The sequence below is a fragment of the Oncorhynchus tshawytscha genome, linkage group LG01, assembly GCF_018296145.1.
Source record: "Oncorhynchus tshawytscha isolate Ot180627B linkage group LG01, Otsh_v2.0, whole genome shotgun sequence".
NCBI lineage: Eukaryota > Metazoa > Chordata > Actinopteri > Salmoniformes > Salmonidae > Oncorhynchus > Oncorhynchus tshawytscha.
The window spans coordinates 56,453,666-56,480,617 of NC_056429.1; the positions used below are offsets into that span (position 1 = coordinate 56,453,666).

At 44.6% G+C, this 26,952-nt stretch overlaps 1 protein-coding gene across 6 annotated transcripts in view; it reads right to left on the bottom strand.

Moving 5' to 3' along the window:
• Positions 1-22,980: 22,980 nt before the first annotated feature.
• Positions 22,981-26,952, bottom strand: part of LOC112253735 (inactive ubiquitin carboxyl-terminal hydrolase 54) — a 119,321-nt gene continuing 115,349 nt past the window's right edge. For 5 of the 6 annotated variants that reach the window (XM_042323380.1, XM_042323383.1, XM_042323386.1 and 2 more), the window contains 2 exons: positions 26,587-26,816; positions 22,981-26,250 (listed from right to left, as the gene is read on the bottom strand). In XM_042323380.1, coding sequence (XP_042179314.1) covers positions 26,211-26,250; positions 26,587-26,816 — 270 coding nt within the window. In that variant the 3' untranslated portion in view covers positions 22,981-26,210. The remainder of the gene's footprint in view (positions 26,251-26,586; positions 26,817-26,952) is intronic. The other variant, XM_042323393.1, reaches the window with a different exon arrangement.

Sequence of the window (26,952 nt, forward strand, 5' to 3'; positions counted from 1 at the left end):
TCAGGTGTGTTCTGCACGGCATTTGTGCTGAAGAGCGTGACATCAGTCCGGTGCCACCTGTGCTGGCTCTACGCACTAGGCCTCCAGTGCGCCTCCCCAGTCCGGTACGTCCTGTGCCGGCTCCATGCACCAGGCCTCCATTGCGCCTCCCCAGTCTAGTACGCCCTGTGCCGGCTCCACTGGAGGCCTGGTGCGTGGAGCTGGCACAGGTGACACCGGACTGATGACACGCTCTTCAGGGCAAGTGCGAGGAACCGGCACAGGACGTACTGGGCTGGGAAGGTGCACTGGAGGCCTGGTGCGTCCTATGCCTTCCTCTGACACCGCCTGGTGAAGAGGTCCTGGATAGCAGGCAGCTTCGACCCAGTGATGTACTGGGCCATACACACAACCCTCTGAAGTGCCTTGCGGTCGGAGGCCGAGCAATTGCTGTACCGGGCTGTGATGCAACCGGTCAGGATGCTCTCGATGTTGATACTTAAGTATATTTTAGCAATTACATTTACTTTGATACTTAATTCAGTATATTTAAAACCAAATAGTTTTAGACTTTTACTCAAGTAGTATTTTACTGGCTGACTTTCACTTTTACTTGAGCCATTTTCTATTATGGTATGTTTACTTTGACTGAAATATGACAATCGGGTACTATTCCACAACTGACATGCCTTTCATTTTCCATGTGGACCAATTTATCGACGAATTCTGAAATGTTATACAACGATTGTTCCATAACGTTGTATTTTTAGGAAATCATTTTTGTTCTCGTAGAATGTTTCATTTTCATCCGTATTGTTATAGTGTTCTTAACTCTGAAGTTGTTCATGTTCTTAGCTTTATCCTTTGAAAATAGACACGTAAAAATATTCTGGGGATGAGCATGCGCATCTTCAGTATGTACCCATTGCTCCTCTTTAATGCATTTAACTATATGCCACAAGTAAAAGCCCTGGGTAGCAAGGTGATACAATTCCAAGTCTGGAAGGTTAAAACCACCCTCAGACTAAGGAAGATGTAAAACTTTCCTTTTTATTCTATACATTTTATTTTCCCATATAAAGTCTGTTGTGACCGAGTATACTTTTTCAAAGAATATCTTCGGTGGGGTAATTGGTATTAACGAAGATACATTTTTAAAATGTTAGCATCCATGCCATTTAAGAGGTTTATTCTACCTGTGATATTTATGGGATGATTAGAAAATGCCATTCAAGACAGTCAAAAGCCTTTTTGTCATCAACAGCCATTATTGCTAAATCTTATTCTTGTTTTTTTGAGTATTGTATTAAACTGAAACATGTTCTTCTACTTGTTTGTAAGTGTTTATTTTTAACACACCTTGTTTGATTGATATGTATTAAGTCTGGTAAGACTACCATTCTATTACTCATAAGTTTTGTTATTATTTTATTGTTACAATTTAAGTTTTAAGATATCCTAATTCTGTTTATTTTGATATGCAAGACAAACAATTGACTACTTGTATTCCATATTTTAGCAATATCACAGCTTGCAATTTTGGATTACATGAGCGTATGGCCCACCCCCCATCCAGTCATGCATTATTCTGAACTACTTGAGTTAATTAACAGTCTATTGATGTGTTAAATCAAAGTAATAAAACACAAAAATCCCCACAAAATGTGTTGTTTAAGCTAGAGATATATATATTTTTTACATGTCTCAATCAACCACCTTACAGACATGGCTATGCTTTGTTATACCTCGGGTAGGGGTATCCCAAAAACTAAAGCACTTTTACGCAAACCAGATGGGATTGCGCATCACTGCATAATGCTGTGATAGTCATGCAGGTTAAGTGTGCCTTAAATTCCAAATAAATCACTGGCAGTGTCACCAGCAAAGCACACCACACCATCACACCTCCTCCTCCATGCTTCACGGTGGGAACCACTCATGAAGAAATCCTCCGTTCACCTACTCTGCGTCGCACAAAGACACGGCGATTGGAACCAAAAATCTTACATTTGGATTCATCAGACCAAAGGACAATGTCCATTGCTTGTGTTTCTTGGCCCAAGCAAGTCTCTTCTTATTATTGGTGTCCATTAGAAGTGGTTTCTTTGCAGGAATTTGATCATGAACGCCTGATTCACGCAGTCTCCTCTGAACTGTTGATGTTGAGATGTGTCTGTTACTTGAACTCTGTGAAGCATTTATTTGGGCTGCAATTTCTGAGGCTTGTAACTCTAATGAACTTATCCTCTGCAGCAGAGGTAACTCTGGGTCTTCCTTTCCTGTGGTGGGCCTCATGAGAGCCAGTTTCATCATAGCGCTTAATGGTTTTTGCAACTGCACTTGAAGAAACTTAAAAAGTTCCTGAAATGTTCTGGCTTTAGATGATTCTGATAGGCTAATTGACATCATTTGAGTCAATTGGAGGTGTACCTGTGGATGTATTTCAAGGCCTACCTTCAAACTCACTGCCTCTTTGCTTGACATCATGGGAAAATCAAAAGAAATCAGCCAGGACCTCATAAAAAAATAGTGGACCTCCACAAGTCTGGTTCATCCTTGGGAGCCATTTCCAAACGCCTGAAGGTACCATGTTCATCTGTACAAACAATAGTACGCAAGCATAAACACCATGGGATCATGCAGCCGTCATATCGCTTAGGAAGGAGACGTGTTTTGTCTCCTAGAGATGAATGTACTTTGGTGCAAATAGTGCAAATCAATCCCAGGACAACAGTAAAGGACCTTGTGAAGATGCTGGAGGAAACAGGTACAAAAGTATCTATATCCACAGTAAAACGAGTCCTATATCGACATAACCTGAAAGGCCGCTCAGCAAGGAAGAAGCCACTGCTCCAAACCCGCCATAAAAAAGCCAGACTACGGTTTGCAACTGCACATGGGGACAAAGATCGTACTTTTTGGAGAAATGTCCCCTGGTCTGATGAAACAAAAATATAACTGTTTGACCATCGTTATGTTTGGAGGAAAAAGGGGGATGGATGTTTGCAAGCTATAAGATCCAAGATGGCGTAGCAGTCAGACGTCTTGTCGTGTCGTGTCCCTTGTATATATAGTTGTTTTTTTTTAACATATTTTTCTTCGCATATCTTTTAAAACATTTTGCTAAACCTCAACTTCTAAATACTCTTCTGCAACCCGCCCCACCCAATGTAGCTATTTTTTCTAAAGTATTTATATTTACTTCGGATCCGGAACCCCTCTACTGAAGCTAGCCAGCTAACTACCAGCTATCAGTCAGCAAACCATTGCTAGCGGTCTTCAGCTAACCGGTTATCAGCTAACCTTTAGCTCGGAAAGCTCTCGCCAGTTCGAGAGTTACGCGACTCTAACCAGAGCATAACGGACCTATTATTATTTTTTATCCCCGGATTCCCACCGGATTCCCACCGCAAACGGAACATTTTCAGCTGGATCTTCACAACTAGCTAACTAGCTAACCGCAACCCCGGATGATTACTCCTGGCTAGCGTTTCCACCCACTTAGCTTGAAGCTAGCCCGGCCAGAGCTCCTGTGCTACCACCGAAGCATACTCCTGGGCTACAATATCCGGACCCACGACCGGTCTATCGATGTCACCGCATGAAGAGGCATAAACAGACTCACCCCATCGCGACGCCCCCCCAAAGTCTAACTTTCTAGCCCTTGCTATCTCCTTGCTTGCTAATTCGGCCTGCTAACTACTAGCTTGTTTAGCCCCGGTCCGCTAACTGCTACCTTGTTTAGCCCCGGTCCGCTAACAGCTACCTTGTTTAGCCCCGGCCTACTAACTGTTAGCTTGTTAGCACAGGCCTGCTAACCGTCTGAATCGCCGCGTCCCAAACACTCACTGGACCCATATTTACTTTCAATCTCTTTTCGATTTTTTATTTGTTTATACCTTCCGGTAACCTGCCTCACCCAATGTGATACGGAATCGCTATTATTTTTCATTTTTAGAACACACTCAAGAACCTCCGGAAGCTAACCAGCTAACCAGCTACAAGCTATTTAGTCATTGTTAGCCACTGCTAGCGGCTTTTACCTTTTACCTTCTGCACAGCCAGCCAGTTTTTTTTTAACCTGGATAATACTCGCCAGTCCAGCTTCCCTGCCCCATCCACCGCTGCCCCCTGGACACTGATCACTTGGCTACATAGCTGATGCATGCTGGACTGTCCATTAATCACGGTACTCCATTCTGCTTGTTTATGTTTTATCTGTCGGCCCCAGCCGCACTCAGGCTCTGTGTGTAGTTAATCCGACCCTCCCTGCCTAGTCAAGATAGAACTGCCAAAGGGGGAGGAGTTAGCCTGCAAAGTAATGTCATACTTTCCAGGTCCATACCCAAACAGTTCGAACTACTAATTTTGAAAATTACTCTCTCCAGAAATAAGGCTCTCACTGTTGCCGCCTGCTACCGACCCCCCTCAGCTCCCAGCTGTGCCCTGGACACCATTTGTGAATTGATCGCCCCCCATCTAGCTTCAGAGTTTGTTCTGTTAGGTGACCTAAACTGGGATATGTTTAACACCCCGGCAGTCCTACAATCTAAGCTAGATGCCCTCAATCTCACACAAATCATCAAGGAACCCACCAGGTACAACCCTAAATCTGTAAACAAGGGCACCCTCATAGACGTCATCCTGACCAACTGGCCCTCCAAATACACCTCCGCTGACTTCAACCAGGATCTCAGCGATCACTGCCTCATTGCCTGTATCCGCTATGGAGCCGCAGTCAAACGACCACCCCTCATCACTGTCAAACGCTCCCTAAAACACTTCTGTGAGCAGGCCTTTCTAATCGACCTGGCCCGGGTATCCTGGAAGGACATTGACCTCATCCCGTCAGTTGAGGATGCCTGGTCATTCTTTACAAGTAACTTCCTCACCATTTTAGATAAGCATGCTCCGTTCAAAAAATGCAGAACTAAGAACAGATATAGCCCTTGGTTCACTCCAGACCTGACTGCCCTCGACCAGCACAAAAACATCCTGTGGCGGACTGCAATAGCATCGAATAGTCCCAGCGATATGCAACTGTTCAGGGAAGTCAGGAACCAATACACGCAGTCAGTCAGGAAAGCTAAGGCCAGCTTCTTCAGGCAGAAGTTTGCATCCTGTAGCTCCAACTCCAAAAAGTTCTGGGACACTGTGAAGTCCATGGTGAACAAGAGCACCTCCTCCCAGCTGCCCACTGCACTGAGGCTAGGTAACACGATCACCACCGATAAACCCATGATTATCGAAAACTTCAACAAGTATTTCTCAACGGCTGGCCATGCCTTCCGCCTGGCTACTCCAACCTCGGCCAACAGCTCCGCCCCCCCGCAGCTACTCGCCCAAGCCTCTCCAGGTTCTCCTTTAACCAAATCCAGATAGCAGATGTTCTGAAAGAACTGCAAAACCTGGACCCGTACAAATCAGCTGGGCTTGACAATCTGGACCCTCTATTTCTGAAACTATCCGCCGCCATTGTCGCAACCCCTATTACCAGCCTGTTCAACCTCTCTTTCATATCGTCTGAGATCCCCAAGGATTGGAAAGCTGCCGCAGTCATCCCCCTCTTCAAACGGGGAGACACCCTGGAACCAAACTGTTACAGACCTATATCCATCCTGCCCTGCCTATCTAAGGTCTTCGAAAGCCAAGTCAACAAACAGGTCACTGACCATCTCGAATTCCACCGTACCTTCTCCGCTGTGCAATCTGGTTTCCGAGCCGGTCACGGGTGCACCTCAGCCACGCTCAAGGTACTAAATGATATCATAACCGCCATCGATAAAAGACAGTACTGTGCAGCCGTCTTCATCGACCTTGCCAAGGCTTTCGACTCTGTCAATCACCATATTCTTATCGGCAGACTCAGTAGCCTCGGTTTTTCGGATGACTGCCTTGCCTGGTTCACCAATTACTTTGCAGACAGAGTTCAGTGTGTCAAATCGGAGGGCATGCTGTCCGGTCCTCTGGCAGTCTCTATGGGGTGCCACAGGGTTCAATCCTCGGGCCGACTCTTTTCTCTGTATATATCAATGATGTTGCTCTTGCTGCGGGCGATTCCCTGATCCACCTCTACGCAGACGACACCATTCTATATACTTCCGGCCCGTCCTTGGACACTGTGCTATCTAACCTCCAAACGAGCTTCAATGCCATACAACACTCCTTCCGTGGCCTCCAACTGCTCTTAAACGCTAGTAAAACCAAATGCATGCTTTTCAACCGTTCCCTGCCTGCACCCGCACGCCTGACCAGCATCACCACCCTGGATGGTTCCGACCTTGAATATGTGGACATCTATAAGTACCTAGGTGTCTGGCTAGACTGTAAACTCTCCTTCCAGACTCATATCAAACATCTCCAATCGAAAATCAAATCAAGAGTTGGCTTTCTATTCCGCAACAAAGCCTCCTTCACTCACGCTGCCAAACTTACCCTAGTAAAACTGACTATTCTACCGATCCTCGACTTCGGCGATGTCATCTACAAAATTGCTTCCAACACTCTACTCAGCAAACTGGATGCAGTTTATCACAGTGCCATCCGTTTTGTCACTAAAGCACCTTATACCACCCACCACTGCGACTTGTATGTTTTAGTCGGCTGGCCCTCGCTACATATTCGTCGCCAGACCTACTGGCTCCAGGTCATCTACAAGTCCATGCTAGGTAAAGCTCCGCCTTATCTCAGTTCACTGGTCACGATGGCAACACCCATCCGTAGCACGCGCTCCAGCAGGTGTATCTCACTTATTATCCCTAAAGCCAAAACCTCATTTGGCCGCCTTTCGTTCCAGTTCTCTGCTGCCTGTGACTGGAACGAATTGCAAAAATCGCTGAAGTTGGAGACTTATCTCCCTCACCAACTTCAAACATCTGCTATCTGAGCAGCTAACCGATCGCTGCAGCTGTACATAGTCTATTGGTAAATAGCCCACCCATTTTTACCTACCTCATCCCCATACTGTTTTTATTTATTTACTTTTCTGCTCTTTTGCACACCAATATCTCTACCTGTACATGACCATCTGATCATTTATCACTCCAGTGTTAATCTGCAAAATTGTAATTATTCGCCTACCTCCTCATGCCTTTTGCACACAATGTATATAGACTCCCCTTTTTTTCTACTGTGTTATTGACTTGTTAATTGTTTACTCCATGTGTAACTCTGTGTTGTCTGTTTACACTGCTATGCTTTATCTTGGCCAGGTCGCAGTTGCAAATGAGAACTTGTTCTCAACTAGCCTACCTGGTTAAATAAAGGTGAAATAAAAAAACTAAACATTTAAAAAGCCGAAGGACACCATCCCAACCGTGAAGTACGGGGGTGGCAGCATCATGTTGTGAGGGTGCTTTGCTGCAGGAGGGACTGGTGCACTTCACAAAATAGATGGCATCATGAGGAAGGAATATAATGTGTATATATTGAAGCATCATCTGAAGACATCAGTCAGGAAGTTAAAGCTTGGTCGCAAATGGGTCTTCCAAATGGACAATGACCCCAAGCATACTTCCAAAATTGTGGCAAAATGGCTTAAGGACAACAAAATCAAGGTATTGGAGTGGCCATCACAAAGCCCTGACCTCATTCCTATAGAAAATGTGTGGGCTGTCACGTCCGTTGTTAGAAGGAGACCAAGGTGCAGCATGGTAGGCGCACATTTTCCTTTATTAAATGAACACCGAACAAAAACAACAAAATACCAAAAGAACCGTGAAGCTAAATAATAGTGCTGACATGCAACTATCAATAGACAAGATCCCAATATCACAATGGGGAAATGGCTACCTAAATATGATAAGATAAACAGCTGCCTCTGATTGGGAACCAGATCAGGCCACCATAGAAATACAATTCACCTAGATGACCCACCCAAGTCACTATCAAGCCCCAAACAACATAGAGAATTAACAGCTGACTATGGTCAGGGCTTGACATGGGCAGAACATGAACAAGTGTTTGTGAGCATGGAGGCTTATCCACCTGACTGTTCACCAGCTCTGTCAGGAGGAATGGGCCAAAATTCACCCAACTTATTGTGGGAAGCTTGTGAAAGGCTACACGAAACATTTGACCAAGTTAAACAATTTAAAGGCAATGCTACCAAATACTAATTGAGTAAACTTCTGACCCACTGGGAATGTGATGAAAGAAATAAAAGCTGAAATAAATCACTCTCTCTACTATTATTCTGACATTTCACATTCTTAAAATAATGTGGTGATCCTAACTGACCTAAAACAGGGAATGTTTTACTAGGATTAAATGTCAGGAATTGTGAAAAACTGAGCTTAAATGTATTTGGCTAAGGTGTATGTAAACTTCCAACTTCAACTCTATATATATATTCAACTATATACAACTAGCATTGAATGTTCATTTCTCTACCATAAACTGCCTCCAACGTCGTTTTAGAGAATTTGGCAGTGCACCCAACCAGCCTCACAACTGCAGACCACATGTTACCACGCCAGCCTGGCGCCTGGCTCTCCAGTGGGTGCGCCTGGCTGCTATGTCGGTGGGCCTATTGCACCCCTGCCTAGTCATGTGAAATCCGTAGATTAAAGCCTAATTTATTTATTTATGTCGACTGATTTCCCTATATGGACTGTAACTCAGTAAAATCTTTGAAAATGTTGCATGTTGCATTTACATTTTTGTTCAGTATAAAAAAAAACAAGACCAAACATGACTACACATTTTTAATTAAAGCCACTGAACAACTGCTGATTATCATGGATTGGTTATATTTACCTTTGAAGAGGAGTGTGCAGGCTTACAGTCCCTGGGGCCACAGGCAGGATGTGCTTACCATAAGATATTTCATTCTGTGATGTAACAGTGGTGTAATAGGGTGAGGTTAGAAAGAGGTGTAGCCACAATTATTGTCAGCACATGTCTTACCACATCAAATAATACGTGCTGTACATCACTAATGACAGCATCATAATCAAGCATTAATAACAGTATCATCATGCACTTTTAACAGAATCATCATCATCATGCACAAATAAAAGCATCATCATCATGCACTAATAACAGCATCATCATCATCATCATGCACTAATAACAGCATCATCATCATGCATTAATAACAGCAGCAGCCTCCAACCCTCAACTCGCAAACTGGATGTAGTCTATCACAGTGCCATCCGTTTTGTCACCAAAGCCCCATATACCACCCACCACTGCGACCTGTATGCTCTCATCAGTTGGCCCTCGCTACATATTCATCGCCAGGCCCACTGGCTCCAGGTCATCTATAAGTCTTTGCTAGGTAAAGCTCCGCTTTATCTCAGCTCACTGGTCACCATAACAACACCCACCCGTAGCACGCACTCCAGCAGGTATATGTCACTGGTCATCCCCAAAGCAAACACCTCGTTTGGCCACCTTTCCTTCCAGTTCTCTGCTGCCAGTGACCGGAACAAATTGCAAAAATCACTGAAGTTGGAGACTTATATCTCCCTCACTAACTTTAAGCATCAGCTATCTGAGCAGCTCACTGATTGCTGCCCATCCAACTACCTACCTCATCCCCATATTGTTTTTATCTACTTTTTTGCTCTTTTGCACACCAGTATTTCTACTTGCACATCATCATCTGCACATCTATCACTCCAGTATTAATTTGCTAAATTCTAATTACTTTGCTACTTTGGCCTATTTATTGCCTTACCTCCTTACTCCATTTGCAAACACTGAATATAGTTTTTTCTATTGTTATTGACTGTACATTTGTTTATCTCATGTGTAACTCTGTGATGTTGTTTTGTGGTCGCACTGCTTTGCTTTATCTTGGCCAGGTCGCAGTTGTAAATGAGAACTTGTTCTCAACTGGCCTACCTTGTCACGACTTCCGCCTTGTTCGGGCGGTGTTTGGCGGTCGACGTTCAAGCCATCACTGATCCATTTTTCATTTTCCGTTGGTTTTGTCTTGTCTTCCTTCACACCTGGTTCCAATCTCATCAATTACATGTTGTCTTTTCAACCCTTTGTTTCCTATCATGTCCTTGTCAGAGATTGTTTGTTTTTTATGTTTGTGTATTATGTATTGGTGCACGACGGGTTCTTGTACCCACTTTTATTTATTATGTAACTTTGGTTTTGGAGTTTTGTTAAGTCTATTGAACTACTCCATGTATACTAAGTTCGATTCTCCTGCGCCTGACTTCCCTGCCACCTACACACACGACATTACATACCTGGTTAAATAAAGATGATTTAAAAAAAGTAATAAAATAAAAATCATCATCATGCATTAATAACATAATCATCATCATCATCATCATGCACTAATAACAGCATCATCATCATGCACTAATAACAGCATCATCATCATGGACAAATAACAGCATCATCATCAGCATGCACTAATAACATCATCATCATCATGCACTAATAACAGCATTATCATGCACTAATAACATCATCATCATCATCATGCACTAATAACAGCATCATCATCATGCACAAATATAAGCATAATCATCATCAAGCACTAATAACAGCATCATCATCACCATGCACTAATAACAGCATCATCATCATCATCATCATGCATTAATAACAGCAGCAGCATCATCATGCACTAATAACAGCATCATCATCATCATGCACTAATGACAGCATCATCATCATCATGCACTAATAACAGCATCATCATCATCAAGCACTAATAACAGCATCATCATCATGCACTAATAACAGCACCATCATCATCATCATGCACTAATAACAGCATCATCATCATTATCACTATTTTCTCTGTATATATCAATGATGTCGCTCTTGCTGTGGGCGATTCCTTGATCCACCACTACGCAGACAACACCATTCTGTATACATCTGGCCCTTCTTTGGACACTGTGTTAACAAACCTCCAAACAAGCTTCAATGCCATACAACACTCCTTCCGTGGCCCCCAACTGCTCTTAAACGCTAGTAAAACTAAATGCATGCTCTTCAACCGATCGCTGCCCGCACCCGCCCACCCAACTCTCATCATTGGACGGTTCTGACTTAGAATATGTGCATGTCATCATGCACTAATAACATCATCATTATCATCATAATCATGCACTAATAACAGTGGCAGCATCATCAGCATGCACTAATAACAGCATCATCATCATGCACTAATAACAGCAGCAGCATCATCATCATCATGCCCTAATAACAGCATCATCATCAATTACTAATAACAGCAGCAGCATCATCATCATCATGCACTGATAACAGCATCATCATCATGCACTGATAACAGCATCATCATCATCATGCACTAATAACAGCGGCAGCATCATCAGCATGCACTAATAACATCATCATCATCATCATGCACTAATAACAGCATCATCATCAGCATGCACTAATAACAGCATCATCATCAAGTACTAATAACAGCAGCAGCATCATCATCATCATGCACTAATAACAGCATCATCATCAAGTACTAATAACAGCAGCAGCATCATCATCATCATGCACTGATAACAGCATCATCATCATGCACTGATAACAGCATCATCATCATGCACTAATAACAGCATCATCATCATGCACTAATAACAGCAGCATCATCATCATCATCATGCACTAATAACAGCGGCAGAATCATCAGCATGCACTAATAACATCATCATCATCATCATCATGCACTAATAACAGCATCATCATCAAGTACTAATAACAGCAGCAGCATCATCATCATCATGCACTAATAACAGCTTCATCATCATGGACAAATAACAGCATCATCATCAGCATGCACTAATAACATCATCATCATCATGCACTAATAACAGCATTATCATGCACTAATAACATCATCATCATCATCATGCACTAATAACAGCATCATCATCATGCACATATAAGCATAATCATCATCATGCACTAATAACAGCATCATCATCATCATGCACTAATAACAGCATCATCATCATCATCATGCATTAATAACAGCAGCAGCATCATCATGCACTAATAACAGCATCATCATCATCATCATCATGCACTAATAACAGCATCATCATCATCATCATGCACTAATAACAGCATCATCATCATCAAGCACTAATAACAGCATCATCATCATGCACTAATAACAGCATCATCATCATCATGCACTAATAACAGCATCATCATCATTATCACTATTTTCTCTGTATATATCAATGATGTCGCTCTTGCTGTGGGCATCCATCAACACCATTCTGTATACATCTGCACAATGTGTTAATAAACAGCATCATCATCATCCCCCATGCACTAATAACAGCATCATCTTCATCACCCGCCCACCCAACTCTCATCATTGGACGGTTCTGACTTAGAATATGTGCATGTCATCATGCACTAATAACATCATCATTATCATCATAATCATGCACTAATAACAGTGACAGCATCATCATCATGCACTAATAACAGCAGCAGCATCATCATCATCATGCACTAATAACAGCATCATCATCAAGTACTAATAACAGCAGCAGCATCATCATCATCATGCACTGATAACAGCATCATCATCATCATGCACTAATAACAGCGGCAGCATCATCAGCATGCACTAATAACATCATCATCATCATCATGCACCTAATAACAGCATCATCATCAAGTACTAATAACAGCAGCAGCATCATCATCATCATGCACTGATAACAGCATCATCATCATGCACTGATAACAGCATCATCATCATGCACTAATAACAGCAGCATCATCATCATCATCATGCACTAATAACAGCATCATCATCAGCATGCACTGATAACAGCATCATCATCATCATTATGCACTGATAACAGCATCATCATCATGCATTAATAACAGCATCATCATCATCATGCACTAATAGCAGCATCATCATCATCATCATGCACTAATAACAACATCATCATCATGCACTAATAACAGCATCATCATCATGCACTGATAACAGCATCATCATCATCATCATGCACTAATAACGGGATCATCATCATGCACCAATAACAGCATCATGATCATGCACTAATAACATCATAATCATCATCATGCACTAAAACAGCATCATCATCATGCACTAATAACAGCATCATCATCATCATGCACTAATAACATCATCATCATCATCATGCATTAATAACAGCATCATCATCATGCACTGATAACAGCATCATCATCATCATGCACTAATAACAACATCATCATCCACTAATAAGAGTATCATCATCATGCACTAATAACAGCAGCATCATCATGCACTAACAATAGCATCATCAGGTGGTACTGATCCTCCTTCTCAATGGGACCCCCTCCACCCCAGTGGACTCAGGGCTTCAGCATGACTGGCATCTGACACAAACACCACGAGGGAGGCTGACTGTATCCTGACCCACTTGCCCCAGAACTGTTGGTGCACAGCTCTATTGGCCAATAAGCCTCACTGGGAGAGGGGAACATACTGTATCCCTAGAGTAACCTGCTTTTACACATCTTCAAAAGCAAAATGGGAGAGATGAAAGGGGCGATTCGGCATTTGGAAAAGCAACAAAGTGGTCACCCCACTCCACCAGCTAAGAAATGGTTCTGGAGAAATAAAACCCCTCTCAAATTCATAGACAGAGCTGTGAAGATGGATGTACCAATGGAGGTACCAATCCTGATTTGACGACTGTTTTTGACTGGGTGTCACACCCTGACCTTAGTATTCTTTGTTTTCCTTGTTATTTTGGTTAGGTCAGGGTGTGACATGGGTGATGTATGTGTTTTTTGTCTTCTCTATGGGTTTTTGTATTTTTGGGGCTGTTTCCTTTCTAGGTATATTGTATGTCTATGGTTGCCTAGATTGGTTCTCAATTAGAGGCAGCTGTCTATCGTTGTCTCTGATTGGGAACCATATTTAGGCAGCCATATTCTGTAGGTACTTTGTGGGTGATTGTTTCCGTGTCTGTTTCACCACACGGTACTGTTTCGGTTATTCAAGGTCCGTTTAGTGTTTCGTGGTGTTTCGGGTTTATTCATTAAAAACAACTATGGACACTTACCACGCTGCATTTTGGTCCGATCCCTGCTACACCTCCTCTTCAGACAAAGAGGAGGAAATCAGCCGTGACACTGGGCTACTACAGATGACTGAAACATGGCTTAAGCCTGATGAATTTACTGTGTTAAATGAGGCCTCACCTCCTGGCTACACTAGTGATCATATCCCCCATGCATCCTGCAAAGGCGGAGGGGTTGCTAACATTTACGATAGCAAATTTCAATTTACAAAAAAAAAAAGACGTCTAGCCGACTAGAGCATACAAGTCGCAGTGGTGGGTGGTATAAGGTGCTTTAGTGACAAAACGGATGGCACTGTGATAAACTGCATCCAGTTTGCTGAGTAGAGTGTTGGAAGCAATTTTGTAGATGACAGCGCCGAAGTCGAGGATCGGTAGGATAGTCAGTTTTACTAGGGTAAGTTTGGCGGCGTGAGTGAAGGAGCCTTTGTTGCGGAATAGAAAGCCGACTCTTGATTTGATTTTCGATTGGAGATGTTTGATATGAGTCTGGAAGGAGAGTTTACAGTCTAGCCAGACACCTAGGTACTTATAGATGTCCACATATTCAAGGTCGGAACCATCCAGGGTGGTGATGCTGGTCAGGCGTGCGGGTGCAGGCAGTGAACGGTTGAAAAGCATGCATTTGGTTTTACTAGCGTTTAAGAGCAGTTGGAGGCCACGGAAGGAGTGTTGTATGGCATTGAAGCTCGCTTGGAGGTTAGATAGCACAGTGTCCAAGGACGGGCCGGAAGTATATAAAATGGTGTCGTCTGTGTAGAGGTGGATAAGGGAATCACCCGCAGCAAGAGCAACATCATTGATATATACAGAGAAAAGAGTCGGCCCGAGGATTGAACCCTGTGGCACCCCCATAGAGACTGCCAGAGGACCGGACAGCATGCCCTCCGATTTGACACACTGAACTCTGTCTGTAAAGTAATTGGTGAACCAGGCAAGGCAGTCATCCGAAAAACCGAGGCTACTGAGTCTGCCGATAAGAATATGGTGATTGACAGAGTCGAAAGCCTTGGCAAGGTCGATGAAGACGGCTGCACAGTACTGTCTTTTATCAATGGCGGTTATGATATCGTTTAGTACCTTGAGCGTGGCTGAGGTGCACCCGTGACCGGCTCGGAAACCAGATTGCACAGCGGAGAAGGTACGGTGGGATTCGAGATGGTCAGTGACCTGTTTGTTGACTTGGCTTTCGAAGACCTTAGATAGGCAGGGCAGGATGGATATAGGTCTGTAACAGTTTGGGTCCAGGGTGTCTCCCCCTTTGAAGAAGGGGATGACTGCGGCAGCTTTCCAATCCTTGGGGATCTCAGACGATATGAAAGAGAGGTTGAACAGGCTGGTAATAGGGGTTGCGACAATGGCGGCGGATAGTTTCAGAAATAGAGGGTCCAGATTGTCAAGCCCAGCTGATTTGTACGGGTCCAGGTTTTGCAGCTCTTTCAGAACATCTGCTATCTGGATTTGGGTAAAGGAGAACCTGGAGAGGCTTGGGCGAGTAGCTGCAGGGGGGGCGGAGCTGTTGGCCGAGGTTGGAGTAGCCAGGCGGAAGGCATGGCCAGCCGTTGAGAAATGCTTGTTGAAGTTTTCGATAATCATGGATTTATCGGTGGTGACCGTGTTACCTAGCCTCAGTGCAGTGGGCAGCTGGGAGGAGGTGCTCTTGTTCTCCAAGGACTTCACAGTGTCCCAGAACTTTTTGGAATTGGAGCTACAGGATGCAAACTTCTGCCTGAAGAAGCTGGCCTTAGCTTTGACTGACTGCACTGACTGCGTGTATTGGTTCCTGACTTCCCTGAACAGTTGCATATCGCGGGGACTATTCGATGCTATTGCAGTCCGCCACGGGATATTTTTGTGCTGGTCGAGGGCAGTCAGGTCTGGAGTGAACCAAGGGCTATATCTGTTCTTAGTTCTGCATTTTTTGAACGGAGCATGCTTATCTAAAATGGTGAGGAAGTTACTTGTAAAGAATGACCAGGCATCCTCAACTGACGGGGTGAGGTCAATGTCCTTCCAGGATACCCGGGCCAGGTCGATTAGAAAGGCCTGCTCACAGAAGTGTTTTAGGGAGCGTTTGACAGTGATGAGGGGTGGTCGTTTGACTGCGCCTCTGTAGCGGATACAGGCAATGAGGCAGTGATCGCTGAGATCCTGGTTGAAGACAGCGGAGGTGTATTTGGAGGGCCAGTTGGTCAGAATGACGTCTATGAGGGTGCCCTTGTTTACAGATTTAGGGTTGTACCTGGTGGGTTCCTTGATGATTTGTGTGAGATTGAGGGCATCTAGCTTAGATTGTAGGACTGCCGGAGTGTTAAGCATATCCCAGTTTAGGTCACCTAACAGAACAAACTCTGAAGCTAGATGGGGGGCGATCAATTCACAAATGGTGTCCAGGGCACAGCTGGGAGCTGAGGGGGGTCGGTAGCAGGCGGCAACAGTGAGAGACTTATTTCTGGAGAGAGTAATTTTCAAAATTAGTAGTTTGAACTGTTTGGGTATGGACCTGGAAAGTATGACATTACTTTGCAGGCTATCTCTGCAGTAAACTGCAACTCCTCCCCCTTTGGCCGTTCTATCTTGACGGAAAATGTTATAGTTGGGTATGGAAATCTCAGAACTTTTGGTGGCCTTCCTGAGCCAGGATTCAGACACAGCAAGGACATCAGGGTTAGCAGAGTGTGCTAAAGCAGTGAGTAAAACAAACTTAGGGCGGAGGCTTCTGATGTCGACATGCATGAAACCAAGGCTTTTTCGATCACAGAAGTCAACAAATGAGGGTGCCTGGGGACATGCAGGGCCTGGGTTTACCTCCATATCACCCGCGGAACAGAGGAGGAGTAGAATGAGGGTGCGGCTAAAGGCTATCAAAACTGGTCGCATAGAGCGTTGGGGACAGAGAATAAAAGGAGCAGATTTCTGGGCATGGTAGAATATATTCAGGGCATAATGCGCAGACAGGGTTATGGTGGGGTGCGGGTACAGCGGAGGTAAGCCCAGGCACTGGGTGATGATGAGAGAGGTTGTATCACTGGACATGCTGGTTGTAATGGGTGAGGTCACCGCATGTGTGGGAGGTGGGACAAAGGAGGTATCAGGGGTATGAAGAGTGGAACTAGGGGCTCCATTGTAAACTAAAACAATGATAACTAACCTGAACAACAGTATACAAGGCATATTGACATTTGAGAGAGACATACAGCGAGGCATACAGTAATCACAGGTGTTGAATTGGGAGAGCTAGCTAAAACAGTAGCTAAAACAGTAGGTAAGACAACAACAGCTCATCAGCTAGCACAACAACAGCAGGTAAAATGGCATTGACTAGGCAGGGAGGGTCGGATTAACTACACACAGAGCCTGAGTGCGGCTGGGGCCGACAGATAAAACATAAACAAGCAGAATGGAGTACCGTGATTAATGGACAGTCCAGCATGCATCAGCTATGTAGACAAGTGATCAGTGTCCAGGGGGCAGCGGTGGATGGGGCAGGGAAGCTGGACTGGCGAGTATTATCCAGGTTTAAAAATAAAAAAAACTGGCTGGCTGTGCAGAAGGTAAAAGGTAAAAGCCGCTAGCAGTGGCTAACAATGACTAAATAGCTTGTAGCTAGTTAGCTGGTTAGCTTCTGGACGTTCTTGAGCGTGTTCTAAAAATTAAAAATAATAGCGATTCCGTATCACATTGGGTGAGGCAGGTTACCGGAAGCTATAAACAAATAAAAAATCGAAAAGAGATTGAAAGTAAATATGGGTCCACTGAGCGTTTGGGACGCGGCGATTCAGAAGGTTAGCAGGCCTGTGCTAACAAGCTAACAGTTAGTAGGCCGGGGCTAAACAAGGTAGCAGTTAGCGGACCGGGGCTAAACAAGGTAGCAGTTAGCGGACCGGGGCTAAACAAGCTAGCAGTTAGCAGGCCGAATTAGCAAGCAAGGAGATAGCAAGGGTTAGAAAGTTAGACTTTGGGGGGGGGCGTCGCGATGGGGTGAGCCTGTTTATGCCTCTTCATGCGGTGACATCGATAGACCGGTCGTGGGTCCAGATATTGTAGCCCAGGAGTACGCTTCGGTGGTAGCACAGGAGCTCTGGCCGGGCTAGCTTCAAGCTAAGTGGGTGGAAACACTAGCCAGGAGTAATCATCCGGGGTTGCGGTTAGCTAGTTAGCTAGTTGTGAAGATCCAGCTGAAAATGTTTTGAGCTTCTAGTGATGAAATCTATGCAGCCTACTCAATCACTTTTTATAGCTACTGTTTACAGGCCTCCTAGGCCATATACAGCGTTCCTCACTGAGTTCCCTGAATTCCTATCGGACCTTGTAGTCATAGCAGATAATATTCTGCATACCACTGCTGGCTTGCTTCTGAAGCTAAGCAGGGTTGGTCCTGGTCAGTTCCTGGATGGGAGACCAGATGCTGCTGGAAGTGGTGTTGGAGGGCCAGTAGGAGGCACTCTTTCCTCTGGTCTAAAATAAATATCCAAATTCCCCAGGGCAGTGACACTGGAGTCATCATGTCAGGTAGTCCTGGGGCATGGTCCTAGGGCTCAGGTCCTCCAAGAGAGAGAAAAAAAGAGAGAATTAGAGAGAGCATATGTGGGGTGGCCAGTCCTCTTCTGGCTGTGCCGGGTGGAGATTATAACAGAACATGGCCAAGATGTTCAAATGTTCATAAATGATCAGCATGTTCGAATAATAAGAAGGCAGAACAGTTGAAAGATTCCTTGATGTCCTTCCAGACTCCCTATGCCTACCCAAGGAAACCAGAGGACAAAAATCAGTTAACCACCTAACCGAGGAACTCAATTTAACCTTACGCAATACCCTAGATGCAGTTGCACCCCTAAAAACTAAAAACATTTCTCATAAGAAACTAGCCCTCTGGTACACAGAAAATACCCGAGCTCTGAAGCAAGCTTCCAGAAAATTGGAACGGAAATGGCGCCACACCAAACTGGAAGTCTTCCAACTAGCTTGGAAAGACAGTACCGTGCAGTACCGAAGAGCCCTTACTGCTGCTCGGTCATCCTATTTTTCTAACTTAATTGAGGAAAATAAGAACAATCCAAAATTCCTTTTTGATACTGTCGCAAAGCTAACTAAAAAGCAGCATTTCCCAAGAGAGGATGACTTTCACTTTAGCAGTGATAAATTCATGAACTTCTTTGAGGAAAAGATTATGATTATTAGAAAGCAAATTACGGACTCCTCTTTAAATCTGCGTATTCCTTCAAAGCTCAGTTGTCCTGAGTCTGCACAACTCTGCCAGGACCTAGGATCAAGAGAGACGCTCAAGTGTTTTAGTACTATATCTCTTGACACAATGATGAAAATAATCATGGCCTCTAAACCTTCAAGCTGCATACTGGACCCTATTCCAACTAAACTACAGAAAGAGCTGCTTCCTGTGCTTGGCCCTCCTATGTTGAACATAATAAACGGCTCTCTATCCACCGGATGTGTACCAAAATCACTAAAAGTGGCAGTAATAAAGCCTCTCTTGAAAAAGCCAAACCTTGACCCAGAAAATATAAAAAACTATCGGCCTATATCGAATCTTCCATTCCTCTCAAACATTTTAGAAAAGGCTGTTGCGCAGCAACTCACTGCCTTCCTGAAGACAAACAATGTATACAAAATGCTTCAGTCTGGTTTTAGACCCCATCATAGCACTGAGATGGCACTTGTGAAGGTGGTAAATGACATTTTAATGGTATCGGACCGAGGCTCTGCATCTGTCCTCGTGCTCCTAGACCTTAGTGCTGCTTTTGATACCATCGATCACCACATTCTTTTGGAGAGATTGGAAACCCAAATTGGTCTACACGGACAAGTTCTGGCCTGGTTTAGATCTTATCTGTCGGAAAGATATCAGTTTGTCTCTGTGAATGGTTTGTCCTCTGACAAATCAACTGTAAATTTCGGTGTTCCTCAAGGTTCCGTTTTGGGACCACTATTGTTTTCACTATATATTTTGCCTCTTGGAGATGTTATTCGAAAACATAATGTTAACTTTCACTGCTATGCGGATGACACACAGCTGTACATTTCAATGAAACATGGTGAAGCCCCAAAATTGCCCTTGCTAGAAGCATGTGTTTCAGACATAAGGAAGTGGATGGCTGCAAACTTTCTACTTTTAAACTCGGACAAAACAGAGATGCTTGTTCTAGGTCCCAAGAAACAAAGAGATCTTCTGTTGAATCTGACAATTAATCTTAATGGTTGTATAGTCGTCTCAAATAAAACTGTGAAGGACCTCGGCGTTACTCTGGACCCTGATCTCTCTTTTGAAGAACATATCAAGACCATTTCAAGGACAGCTTTTTTCCATCTACCTAACATTGCAAAAATCAGAAACTTTCTGTCCAAAAATGATGCAGAAAAATTAATCCATGCTTTTGTCACTTCTAGGTTAGACTACTGCAATGCTCTACTTTCCGGCTACCCGGATAAAGCACTAAATAAACTTCAGTTAGTGCTAAATACGTCTGCTAGAATCCTGACTAGAACCAAAAAATGTGTCCATATTACTCCAGTGCTAGCCTTTCTACACTGGATTCCTGTCAAAGCAAGGGCTGATTTCAAGGTTTTACTGCTAACCTACAAAGCATTACATGGGCTTGCTCCTACCTATCTCTCTGATTTTGTCCTGCCGTACATACCTACACGTACGCTGCCGTCACAAGACGCAGGCCTCCTAATTGTCCCTAGAATTTCTAAGCAAACAGCTGGAGGCAGGGCTTTCTCCTATAGAGCTCCATTTTTATGGAACGGTCTGCCTACCCATGTCAGAGACGCAAACTCGGTCTCAACCTTAAAGTCTTTACTGAAGACTCATCTCTTCAGTGGGTCATATGATTGAGTGTAGTCTGGCCCAGGAGTGGGAAGGTGAACGGAAAGGCTCTGGAGCAACGAACCGCCCTTGCTGTCTCTGCCTGGCCGGTTTCCCTCTTTCCACTGGGATTCTCTGCCTCTAACCCTATTACAGGGGCTGAGTCACTGGCTTACTGGGGCTCTCTCATGCCGTCCCTGGAAGGGGTGCGTCACCTGAGTGGGTTGATTCACTGATGTGGTCATCCTGTCTGGGTTGGCGCCCCCCCTTGGGTTGTGCCATGGCGGAGATCTTTGTGGGCTATACTCAGCCTTGTCTCAGGATGGTAAGTTGGTGGTTGAAGATATCCCTCTAGTGGTGTGGGGGCTGTGCTTTGGCAAAGTGGGTGGGGTTATATCCTTCCTGTTTGGCCCTGTCCGGGGGTGTCCTCAGATGGGGCCACAGTGTCTCCTGACCCCTCCTGTCTCAGCCTCCAGTATTTATGCTGCAGTAGTTTATGTGTCGGGGGGCTAGGGTCAGTTTGTTATATCTGGAGTACTTCTCCTGTCCTATTCGGTGTCCTGTGTGAATTTAAGTGTGCGTTCTCTAATTCTCTCCTTCTCTCTTTCTTTCTCTCTCTCGGAGGACCTGAGCCCTAGGACCATGCCCCAGGACTACCTGACATGATGACTCCTTGCTGTCCCCAGTCCACCTGGCCGTGCTGCTGCTCCAGTTTCAACTGTTCTGCCTTATTATTATACGACCATGCTGGTCATTTATGAACATTTGAACATCTTGGCCATGTTCTGTTATAATCTCCACCCGGCACAGCCAGAAGAGGACTGGCCACCACACATAGCCTGGTTCCTCTCTAGGTTTCTTCCTAGGTTTTGGCCTTTCTAGGGAGTTTTTCCTAGCCACCGTGCTTCTACACCTGCATTGCTTGCTGTTTGGGGTTTTAGGCTGGGTTTCTGTACAGCACTTTGAGATATCAGCTGATGTACATAGGGCTATATAAATACATTTGATTTGACCTCTCTTTAACCTTTTTTATTTTACATGTGAACTTGCATTTATAGGGTTATTATTTACAATGAAAATAAACTTTATCATTGAGGGTCTTTCTTTCATCTAATACCCCTGCTTCATCTGCCACCTTGCCTCAACTTAGACAATGGCTGATTAGCTGTGGAGGAGAACTTCTCTTAAATAGGTATGAAGAACTGATTTCAAGGAAATAGTGTTACCCGTATAGACAAGGTAAAAGGACAGGGTCACCATGGAGTCGAGCAAGAGAAGAAGGCCCCAGAGTGCAATCTGCAATGGCTCCCAAACGCCCATGTGGACCAACCAGTATTTACCAGGTGACCCTGGCATTTCAGGAGAGAAATGGCCCCCTTCAAGAAGATTACAGTTCAGCCTGAGAACCAACCCTCTCTATCATCCAGCTGACCCTAAATGAGTTATTCAAGGACACGTGGAGTTTTTCCCGCCATAAAGTAGCTCAGTCACACTTCTATACGAGAGCATGGTGGAGCAAATTCTTAATGAGGGAGGTCCTCCTCGAGTATCTAAACACGTTTCTAGATGTCTAGCCACAAGCTTGAGGACTATGGTAGGACTACGGTATTATGAGGACTATGGTAGGACTACGGTATTATGAGGACTACGGCAGGAGCTTTAGTGCAGCAGATGTGCTCAAGACAATGCTGCTGATGAACCTGGAGGAAGGAGGAGAGCAGAGGTGTGAGGACAAGGAACTGCCAAAGCTCTCCGAGCCAAATGTTGCAGTCATGCAAAAACTGCCATTCACACATGGACTGTTATCCGAGGTACCAGTCAGCTAGCGCTCAGTTTTTCCTCCTATTGACCTTTTCCAAAATTCTCAAATTGGGGGTGCTTTAGGGGTTTTTACAAAGGGAGGAAGCAGGATGTTGTTGTACATTCCTTATCACCCTTACTGGCCACAAGCAGAAGCTGAAAATAATTTGAACACTGACTTATGGTCAGTGAGTGTCTGGGAAGAACTCTTGGGTTTAGTTGTAAACGTAACGTTTAGTTGTAACTGCCTTAAATTAAAATGTTTAGTGCAAGGGATTAGAGCAGCATAGCAAAGTCACAAATAAACAGACAATCTTCATACTGTGCTCCTGTTTGGAGCAATTTATAACAACTTTATTGCAAAAATACAAGTTCCATCTGCTAGCACAGCATTTACAAACAAAGTCCAAAAATGGAAATCTGTCAACCCTTCCTTTATACTACTAAGAAAACCCATCGTCTTAAAATTTAAGGTCGAAGGCTATCATTATCTGTACACACAGTTACACTGTTCGGCTTTTGCAGTCTCTGTTGATTAGCATGTTAAAAAAATAAAAATGGACACATCAGTTACCTTCTGTTCCACTGACAATCCACAAGGGGGAAGTGTTGCTTAATGTACACAAACGAAGGAGTCATTCCTTTTCATTAAAATGAGTCTCACTAAAGTGGCACTCTTTGGTTAAGTGTTTAACATTTCAGTTTCAGAGACTTGTTTGCCCTAAAGAAGAACACCACCACTCACACCTGATGGATTGCACAGCAGTTGTGCATCCTAAATTCTGCATTAACTATATGATTTTAGCAGTTTTTTTATTTTTATCTTAACACTCAAAACCTTTCTTCCATAAGCTCCATTCTGTTCATATTCCCTCAGTCATATCTACAGTGTAGAAAAATAAGTGTAAAAATATTCCAAAACAAATCAGCAATATCGTAGAGAGCAACAAAACATAATTTAGTAATTTCCTTCATTTCAGATTGTAGATAACCTTAAGTGTATTTTCTAAGGCTGTAGCTTTCTTTTCCTCACAAGTCAAAAAAAGCAACTTCACTCTAATTGGGACTAATGATCCGCAAGTTTACATCATCAGATCTAAAAGTCTGCCTCAAAAAACGAGGCAAAGTTGGCTTTTGTTGTATTCCAGAGCTATAAATCAGCATCTTAGTAATGTCTGGGTTGAGATTTGAATTAGGAACATGAAACTAACCATCTCCAGCCATCGTGCATCACAAAAATAAAAGATCAAGAAAAATGGCTCTAGCATCAAGATTCAACTCGTAAGATTTGTTAAAAGCCATTGAATTGACCGTTCCTATTGAATTGACCGTTCCTAGTTCCTATTTTGTTCTCTGTAAAATATAGATGTGTACACTGTCATTACGTTTTCTCTAAGAGCGTAAACCTCTGCACTGTACCTCCTTAGCACTCAGGATCCCCATCGAACTTACACAAGTACAAAAATAGGCTAACATTGAGAGTATCCCGTAACAACGGGAGAAATGGCAATAGAATTAAAACAGCAACCGATACAATTATCTTAACACTTCTGAAGTGCACTAAACGTGTGTTAAACGCAGTTAAGTAAATTCACTGCACTTAATCTCATATATACTTAATATATTGTACACTAAGCTCCGGGGTGACTCCCTCAGTCATAGATCTGCTGAACAACCATGCATAGCTGCAGGGCTGTGAAAAGCCTCAAGAGAAAAGTCTAGGGTCTTTAGCCCACACACAGGCCCATTCTGCAAGAGGGCTCTAGTCACCAGACAGTGCTAGCTAGTTGAGAGAATGTAAAGTACAGCAGGTCTATGGCAGAGTATATACAGGCTAGGCCTGTAGATTAGTTTGATCATCTAGACACTACTTACCCAGAGCGTGCTAAAAATTATAAATAGAGTAATACAGTAAGTAAATAGCATCAGTATCCATTGAGGAGAGGGTGTCGTCTCTTTCTGTGCAGACAGAGATGGGTTGGTGTGAGAAAGCAGCCTTATGACACATCCATTTCACTCTCACACCTGTTAAAGGAGTTTTCATGACTGACAATAAAACGTGTACAACTTCCAACTGTACCTCTCACTCCGCCTTGGCCCTCATCCCCACCATGTAACTCAACTTCCATCTTCATTCTCCCGTCTGTAACAGGCTTCCTCAAACAATGGGTTCATTTGTGACCCCTGGGAACATCAGTGTAACCCTAAACTCCAGCTGTGTTGGGTGCCGATGTGTTTATGGGGTGTCCTAACCTCCCAGAAGCACAGTGCCTTAATGGCCATGTACTCTTATAATCTCCACCGGCACAGCCAGAAGAGGATTGGCCACCCCTCAGAGCCTGGTTCCACTTAAGTTCTTCCTAGGTTCCTACCTCTCTAGGGAGTTTTTCTTTCCTTCTCACAACGTACTTCTACATCTGCATTGCTTGCTCTTTGGGGTATTAGGGTGGGTTTCTGTAGAAGCACTTTGTGACACTCTGCTGATGTAAAAGGGTTTTATAAATACACTTGATTGACTGATTGAGTGCCTCTTGCCATCCACCTCAGTGGACACTACACAGCCCTACTTCTACCCAGCCTGGACTCTGTGACCTTCCAATGCTGGATCACATCATTTTTAAATAACCTTAGATGACGAGCAGCCATAAAGACTAAATATAAACTCTATAGAAATATACCAGGTTAATGACCAGATATAGTGGTTGGACTGTCTGGTTAAAGAGGGTTGGGTTGGGATGGGGGCTGGGGTTATACTATAGACATCAATTGATGGGAAACTAAAGGGCCACAATCTGCTAGAACAATGTGTCCCAAGATTGCTGTGAGCCTCCTTAACTGCATTCTACAACAGCAGAGTCTGACATCTATAGCCCAATGGGGAACAGAGAGAGAAAGAGGGTGTGTGTGTGTTGGGAGTAAACTGGGTCCATTTGCAAGGTGACGGTGAGCTGGATCAGCTGGCAGGTCGGAAACGGGCCATGTAAACCCCACAGGACTGGCAGTAGTGACGGAATGGCTCGGTGGGCAGCTGTTGGCACAGGGAACAGAGCTGGGCACTACCGGGGCCACGGGACGATGCCATCATACGGGGGTGGTCATGCCTCTGGGTGGGCTGATGGAGGGGGTGGGCATGCCGCATTGGCATGGACAGCGGTACAATCCTGTAGTCGGGGGTCCTCCAGTCATCATCCGGGGGTATGTCCAGGCGGAGGGGCTGGTTGGAGGTCTCGCTGGAAAGCCGGTGGTGGACTGGGTGGTGTTGTGGTTGTAGACGGGAAGGTAGGGTTCCATTGGTCCTGCTGGATTGAGGAGGCTGCCTGTAGCCATTGATGGCGCCACTAGGGGGGGCAGAGCGGTGGGGGTGGGAGAGGGTGGCATAGCCCATGTCTGGGTGGCTGTAGTACCCAGGTCCCGGGTTGGGTCCTTCCCTGGGCCGGGGGAGAGAGGAGGACCAGGAAGGAGGTGTCCTGGGAGGTGCCCGCGGCAGCGTGCCGTAGCTCAGTGCAACACTGTGGTAGTTTTCACGGGAGAAAGCTTCACCCCGGTCAAACACAGCCAGAAACTGGTTTCCCTTCTGGTGATCTCCTGTGGGGGCAGAAAATCGTTAGAAGAGGACGACCACAGTAGAGGCACACCGAGAAACTCACTGGACAATCAAAGTTCTGCTAATGTGTTCTTATCCCCCGTCGCATTGTTTTGTGCCATATTCTACTGTTCTACCCCTACAAAACAAATATACTTCATTATTGCTAATGGCACATAAACCCAGTAGTATGACCAGACATACAGAGACATCGGGAGGTAGAACAGTCAAAGTGACTGTTATGTGATCCACTTCCCATGGCTGGTAGGGCCAGCATGGTACTGTGTTTAATGGTCTGATGACTGGAGGTGGTGGAGGTCAAGGAGGCTGATGGTTACCTGAGCGTCCCAGATAGGGCCCCGCGGAGGGGGGCCGTGCTGCCTGCTGAGGGGGGTGCTGGGGCAGTGCTGGGGGGCTGTAGTGGTGGTGGTTGTTGTGGAGGTATTGGTGTTGGGGTTCGGGTGGAGAGAGGTGGGTGGAGGAGGGAGGGGGTGCAGGGAGGACGTGCTAGGATGACGTGGGGGACTCGGGAATCCGCATGCTTTGGCATCCTGGTAACTGGGGGCTCCTTTTTATTTTGTAAAAGTCCAGGGAGAGAGAGAGAGAGAGAGAGAGAGAGAGAGTGAGAGAGAGAGAGTGAGAGAGTTTGAGAGTGAGAGAGAGAGTGTGAGAGAGAGAGTGTGAGAGAGTTTGAGAGTGAGAGA